The sequence below is a fragment of the Saccostrea echinata genome, unplaced genomic scaffold (genome assembly GCF_033153115.1).
Source record: "Saccostrea echinata isolate AGI-Se365-2 ecotype Australia unplaced genomic scaffold, CSIRO_AGI_Sech_v1 ptg000062l, whole genome shotgun sequence".
Classification (NCBI taxonomy): domain Eukaryota; kingdom Metazoa; phylum Mollusca; class Bivalvia; order Ostreida; family Ostreidae; genus Saccostrea; species Saccostrea echinata.
The window spans coordinates 3,191,137-3,198,641 of record NW_026889811.1 but is presented as its reverse complement, the minus strand read 5'-3'; the positions used below and the strand labels follow the sequence as shown (position 1 = coordinate 3,198,641).

General features: G+C 34.3%; 1 protein-coding gene across 1 annotated transcript; it reads right to left on the bottom strand.

Annotated features, from left to right (window-relative positions):
• Positions 1 to 388: 388 nt before the first annotated feature.
• LOC133175513 (uncharacterized protein C18orf19 homolog A-like) lies at positions 389 to 7,326 on the bottom strand. Its single transcript, XM_061310631.1, has 3 exons — positions 7,121 to 7,326; positions 4,570 to 4,852; positions 389 to 1,402 (listed from the first exon to the last, which is right to left on the bottom strand). The coding sequence occupies exons 1-3, from the start codon at positions 7,203 to 7,205 to the stop codon at positions 871 to 873; spliced, it is 900 nt and encodes a 299-aa protein (XP_061166615.1). The 5' UTR covers positions 7,206 to 7,326; the 3' UTR covers positions 389 to 870.
• Positions 7,327 to 7,505: the final 179 nt, after the last annotated feature.

The window sequence follows — 7,505 nt, the reverse complement described above, 5'->3', positions numbered from 1 at the left end:
CTATTGCTTTTATATTTCACAGGTACATCCCTTGAGACAAAACCTTACTTTCGGTACCAACATATTTGATTTGCATTTGAGAAAGTTTAACCTTTGCTATAAGTTGCCATATTGGGGCATCAGTATTTCACAAACACATATTGTTGTTTTTTTAAGTTACAAATAAGATCTTACTTATAATTTATTTTTTTTTAGCTGCAAGAAATGTTATACATTTGTTTAGAACACAATCATACATATTTATAATGTTTATAGAATGTATATCATATAATTTGATAAGTAACTGTTTAACAGTAACACATTATTTCATTTGATTGTGTATATTGAATTATGTTTGGTAAAGCTTATAAAGCTTAGTTCATTCAGAAGTATATGTTCATGTACACAAGAATCTGATACAATGTCATTTAAAACGCATAAGACAAATACATGTAATAAAATAAAGCTTTCAAACAGATTGTAATCAATTCACAATTGTATTGATAAAATAATTATTATTTTAAAAATTGTAAGAATTAAATAATGACAAATTGAAAATGAAAGATGATCTTTCCCTCAATGAATGACAACTGATAGTCAAGGCAAATCACAGTCATGGCACACACATAAAATACATTTAAAAATCACCTTTTAAGATTCATCTGTCAGCAATAAAAGATTTTATCTTAAAAATGATAATGATCTTTATGATCAATTTAAAAAAAATATGCTTTTAATAATTTTTAAATCAGAATTAGCGGCAAGCTTTGAGATTTTTCAGAGGCTACATATATAACATAGGTCAGCACAGGTCAGTATATGGGGGTCTTGATTTCTGGTTTTTCCTATTTTCATAATACTCCCATGCCTTTGTATATAACAAAGGTCAGACTATGCGGGCCTTGATTTCTGGTTTTTCCTATTTTTATAATACTCCCGTGCCTTTGTGAGCCACTTGTCCTGTCTCTGTACTGTTCCATTCCTGGGTCCATTTCTTTTCTTGTAGAACTCCTGAGCTTTCATCAATAACTGTCCCTGTTTTTTATTTCCTAGTCTCTTTGCTTTCATAGTGTCGTACCTCTTCCTTCCCTGAGCCACGCTTTTCTTCATCCTGGCCTCTAGTTCTACCTTTGATTCCTTCATTAAGTGCCCCAATTTATCGGCCTCCTTTACAAGTGGGATCTTCCCAGACTTTCGTAAATATTTTATGGCCATGTTTGTTCCCCCAAGTGTCACTGTATACCTGGCAGGTGTTGCGATTTTGTACATAAGATACGCCCCTGCATAGCTCCCAGAACTTTTCATAACTTGAACAAATTTTTCTATTTTCTCTAAACTGACTTCTATGCCAATGAAATTTAATGGTTTCACAACCCTTGCATTCCAGTCCACTTTTTCCAAGAAGCCAGGCAGGTCAAAACCACTGAAAAATATCAAACAGAAGATGACAATTTCCACAAAATGTAAATTAAGGTGTAAATTTGACCCTTAAGATACAGAGGATGTACAGTTGAACTTCAGTGTCTGGAACACGGATATGTCGGATACCATGGAAATGTCAAAGTGATTGGGAAGTCCTAACCACGTATTTCTGAAGTATTTGACACTCGGTATCTGTAACCCGCGGATATCTCAAAGTTTTTTTCTCGGTCCCATCGAGTTTGAGATAACGAGGTTTGACCGTAATTTGTACTTGTAACTACTTGTACCATATGTTTGACTGATCTGAGCAAATTCAAATGAAAATTGAACAAATAACTAGCACTTTCAGATGTACTAAACTACCCTACTACTACAATTAGAGATGGTCAAAGTAATGGAAATAAGACTGAATCTTACTGTAAAAATAATGTCTTTTTTTTTTTTTACTTAAGTCTAAGATACTTACAAACATATAACATGAAAATGTACTTAAATAAAGGAATTTCTGTTTTTCAGTCTCTCTCAGAGTTATAGCCGATTCAAGACTAAATAGAAAATTGAATTTTTAAAAATAAAGCTAAACCCAAATTGAGTACATTGTTTCCTCTTAATTTTGAAAAGATACAAAGTTTTTTTTTGGGGGGGGGGGGGGAGCAAACTATGCACAAAATAGATATGCTCTCAAAATGAAAATATAAATAGAATGACTTACTCCGACAAAAATGTTTCGTTTCGATACTTCACCCATCTTTTTAAAATGTGGGTCAGTCATGGGACATTTTTTTGCACAAACTTACAAGGCCTGCCCCACAATTAACTGTCTACCTTCATAAAAGTCTGAGGCTTCGAATAATTATAAAATACATGTCTTAATTTTCTTCATTTGATTTTGTAACTGCATACTTTCATTTTTTTTCTTTTTAAAACTAAGTGACTGACAATGTTTAAGGTTTTGCCAAAGGTCAACATGTCCAAAAATTTATTTTTACAATAGCTCCAAAACTATGTGGTTTATAAAGTTAAAACTTTTACAGAGTATAAATATATCATTGATTAACAGATAGAAAGTATCACTTGATAACAAATACTTTTAAAAAATATTTATCGAGAAAAATTCTTTTTAAAAGATGCATATATTTTTTAAAAAATACACCTAATTAATTCCATACTTTTAGTGAAAGCCATCATTGCAGAAACAATATATGTTTATCAATGAAGGGCAAGTTGGACTTCGATAGCCTCTGGAAAGTTGCTTTCCCTGTTTATTTTGTGCAAATGCTAAGATCTGAAACCGAAAGTACATTGCAAATGGTGGATTTTATAGGGGTCTTCTCTTTATGCCAAATAAAAAAATATGTGTGGTTCCGGTTACCCGACCTTCCCTATTTTATACCTCCCGACCCTAAACTTTTTTGGGGCAATTTTCATATTTTTTCCGGAATTTTCCTCGATTTCCATCAATGGCTCCGGTTTAAGTTTTAGTTTCAGCAATGACGGCCTCCTTGCAAAACATAGTGCAAGTGTTTAATAGTATTAAGTCCAAAGCGAGCTAGCATGTAGGTGTCCCCTATCAATATTGACTAGTATATTATCACATCACATCTAAATGCCATTTGCAAAGCAGTGATAGGTAGGCTATTATTTAGAAAAATTAAGAAAATCATTTTGTTAAAAAAAAAAAAAAAAAAAAAAAAAAAAAAATTCCCTACCTACCTACCCTAATTTTTTTGGAAGTGTAACCGGAACCACACATATTTTTTTGTTTGGCCTTATACATGTCATGCTTTCAATAACAGCCTTTCAGAGACCATTCACGTCCAACTTGCCCTTCATTGATAAACATAATTATTTCTGCAATGATGGTTTTCACTAAAAGTACAGAATTAAGCAGGTGCATTTTTTTAAAAAATATGTAATTTTTTAAAATTTTTTCTCAAAAAATATATTTTTTTAAATATTTGTTTTCAAGTGATATTTTCTATCTGTTAATCAATGATATATTTATAAACTGTAAAAGTTTTAACCTTATACCTCACATACTTTTGCTATTGTAAAAATAAATTTTTGGACATCTTGGCCTTTGACAAAACCATAATTAAACCACAAATGAACGAGATTTACCTTGGTTTGGGTGTTAGAGATTTACCTTGGTTTGGGTGTTAGAGATTTACCTTGGTTTGGGTGTTAGAGATTTACCTTGGTTTGGGTGTTAGAGATTTACCTTGGTTTGGGTGTTAGAGATTTACCTTGGTTTGGGTATAAGAGATTTACCTTGGTTTGGGTGTTAGAGATTTACCTTGGTTTGGGTGTTAGAGATTTACCTTGGTTTGGGTGTTAGAGATTTACCTTGGTTTGGGTGTTAGAGATTTACCTTGGTTTGGGTGTTAGAGATTTACCTTGGTTTGGGTGTTAGAGATTTACCTTGGTTTGGGTGTTAGAGATTTACCTTGGTTTGGGTGTTAGAGATTTACCTTGGTTTGGGTGTTAGAGATTTACCTTGGTTTGGGTGTTAAACTGGTCTTATGAGACCATCAATTTTTGAAAAAATTGTCATCAAATTAATGTTTTTTGTTTAAAATGTTAATTTGTTAAACTCTGTGTACTATATGGTTGACATGTCAATGGGCTGAGTGTCTATCCACTGTATTGTCACTCAAAATGGCAGTGTCAATACATCTATATATATATATATATATATCAAAGCTGCCATTATTCAAAAAGAGTTGTAAAAAGTTTTGTAGCAGTTCAAGAATACAATCAGTAAAAAGTTTTCATTCTCTATCCAGAACTGTCGTTCACATTGGTAGCATAGTGGTGGACAACTCTGGATAGAGAATGTAAAACTTTTCTGCTGACAGTGAAAAAAAAAAGATACCAACATATAAATATTGAATCATTTTTTCTCTGCTGTAAATTGTCCTTTTTATGTCATATTTTTTGACACCTATGAGTTACAGATGTAAAGCTAAAGCCTCAGGTGCAACAAATTGAGATTTGAGGGAGGTTGAATGGTGGGATGATGTATATTGCAGCCTATCATAACTCATCATAATAAAAAAAATTCCTCTTGAGCACATGTCTTTAAAATGATCAAATCACTGTGATTTGGGTGAACCAGTCAATATAAATCAAACAGAGCAGTCTCTATTGTTGGTCCAAACAACTCACCTTGACAGAGTTAGGTAGAAGGAGCCATACCATACCAGTGACGTGACTAGATGAACTCCAACCAGCACCTTGCCATGCTCCTTGTACGTCTTTTGAAATCGCTTAAACACCGAGAGTTTCTCTGTCTCAGCAGCTGCGTCTGCTGCTTTGGTTGTGTTCTCTGCTGATTGGCTAAATCTTTTGAATGGCTGATAAAGCTGGAGTTTCTGTGGCAGAGACCACTGTCTGTATTTTATTACTTCTGTTGAAAACCTTGTAACAGGCTGGCAGTTTAACAAATATCCTGAAAAATAAATAAATTGCATGGGATTTTTAACAAAAAGGAATGTAACAGACCTAATCAGAATTCAAACCTTGACCCCTGAACTTTAGACAGGTGCTCTATCAAATCCACCTGGCCAATTGTAAATGATTTTGCCTGTCATACCGCTATCCCTCGAAATACATATTTTCCCTGGTGGAAAATGACCCAGGCTTATCCCTGGCAGTTTTTCTCCTGACTCTTCAAGGCTTTATCATCCATTCTGGGAGGATTTTACATTCAAATCTTTAACGCAGTTATGTTGAGGTTGTCCGAAGGCTAATATGCATTAAAAAATACTATTTTATTTTAAGCCAGGTTTTGATTTCAACTTGTAAACTACGTAAACATGTTATTACAGATGGGCCATGCTGCTTTAACAGGAGAGGATAAAAATGTGATAGACCAGACTTGGGTTCGAACCCGGGCCCCCTGAATCTCCAGTCAGGTGCTCTACCAACTGAACTATCTGGCCATGACCCATCAAACCCGTCCGACCAACACATGCCTCCCTGCCTAAAGGTCTTCGCCCCCGAATACACCAACCCAGGCTCTTCTTCTGTTATATTTATAGTGCCGTGCCAAGCCCTGGAAGAGACTAATATGGAGGAATGTAGAGCCACCATCTGGAATCCATACCTCAAAGGGGATATTGACAAATTAGAAAGGACACAAAACAGAACCATAAGATTTAATATAAAGGACTACAAGAGCAGAAACCCGGGAGCAATAACATCTACAGTAAAACTCATTTAGTACGAACATGGATATAATGAATTTACTGATATAGCTAATTTTTTTGCAATCCTTGGCAAAATTCTTAACAATTCCTTGTAAAATATTATGGATATAACGAACTCGGATATAATGAATTTACAGTTATAGTGAACTGATTCTGTATCCCTAGAAGTTAAAAATAATGAAATTTACATCTTTTATAGCAAATTTTTAAAGAATTTAGTTTTTAAAATATTGAACTGACATTTATTTTTTAAGTATATATATTTAGAACACTATTCATCCAAAAATTTTTGACTCCAAGGTAAATTTTACATTTTATACTTCCCTAAATACATTTGGTAGTCATACTTCAAGGAAAAAAATCTATATTGCGAAGTTGCCATGTATACTTTAACGAATTTGTTAAACGGATATAACGAATTACGGATATAGCGAAGTAAATTCTCAGGTCCCCAGAACTTCACTATAACTGAGTTTTACTGTATAAGAAAGAGCCTTGAATTGAGACCCTGGAGGAAAAAAGAACAAGCCTATTGAAGACTCATCCTCATGTACAGAGTGGTTGAGGGGTTGGTGCCTTCAGTGCCTCCTCATTCATTCGTAAGAAGTGTCAAATGCCAAATTAAATCAAAATAATTCAGAGACCACCATACAACAAATATCGTTCACAAGCATGTATGTAATAACAGCAAAGGACTTGTCATACCTAGCAGCAGAACACCCCAATATCGATACTCATTTTTTGTCAACACGTGTATACACTGGAACCACCTACCAGATTCAGTCATGCATGCAGACACTGTAGAGGGATATAAGACTGCCCTACACAGTACAAGAACATCGATGCCAATAAAATCCGGTGTTCTCTCTACCGTTGTAAAAAACCATACTTCGGTTCTACAACATGCAATCTACATATACAGACTAAAACTTTTGTACTGACCTCTTTTCTGAATCTCAAACCAATGCTAGCCTGGTTCCCTGTCCCTTTTATGCCATGTATACTCCGCGACACTAGGGCCAGGTGGACTACAATGGATTTAGGGCGAATCTGCCCTGAATCTGACCCCATTGTGGCGTCATATTTTTTCTACGCCTTCGATGCAATGTATCATTGTGACGTCAATATTCATTTCCGTGGTTAACAGCAACAGCTCAAAAATCCACAATTAAGCACAAATTGTTCTGACCAATCAGGGGACAGTATCGATTGTAATCCACCTGGCTCTCCTTTCTTGGCAAGGATGAGCCATAAAACCAGGCTTAAACCAATGCCAGACAAAGTGATTCGGAAGGCACGTCAGTACAAAATTTTGACGTCGTCAGTACAAATATTTTAGTTACGACGAATCTCACCGAGATTACTAACGTTAGGTATGTAAAACCAAAAAAAACTGTGAGCTTTCAAAAACTAATTGATATATCATTTTAAAAAAACACGTTTTTTTGTTTCTAAACATGAAAAAAAAATCAACATATCGATAAAATGAAATTCTTTTCTGTTCTTACCATAACAAGACAACGATTCATAGCATCCGCTGCGTAATGAAGAAAATAAAATGCGCCTTGCATAAAGACCCCCGTGTCTGATCATCCTTAAATATTTGACTTTTAGGAGTTACAGTAACACATTAAATCATACATTGTTCCTTATCCTTTACAGAAGCTGATGCAACAGAGAATTTAACTAGAACATGCATAGAAGACGTAACGCACGTTGTTTTGTCTATTTTCACTTTAAAGGTGAAGGTCAATGTTTACGACATAACAAGGATAACTTTGGAGAAAGATAAGATCATTTGACTTTTTTTAAGAAGCAAAATATTACATTTGAAATAACATACTTTTCATCTGATATGATTAGATTTTCACCAACAGAGTAAAAAAAATCTTG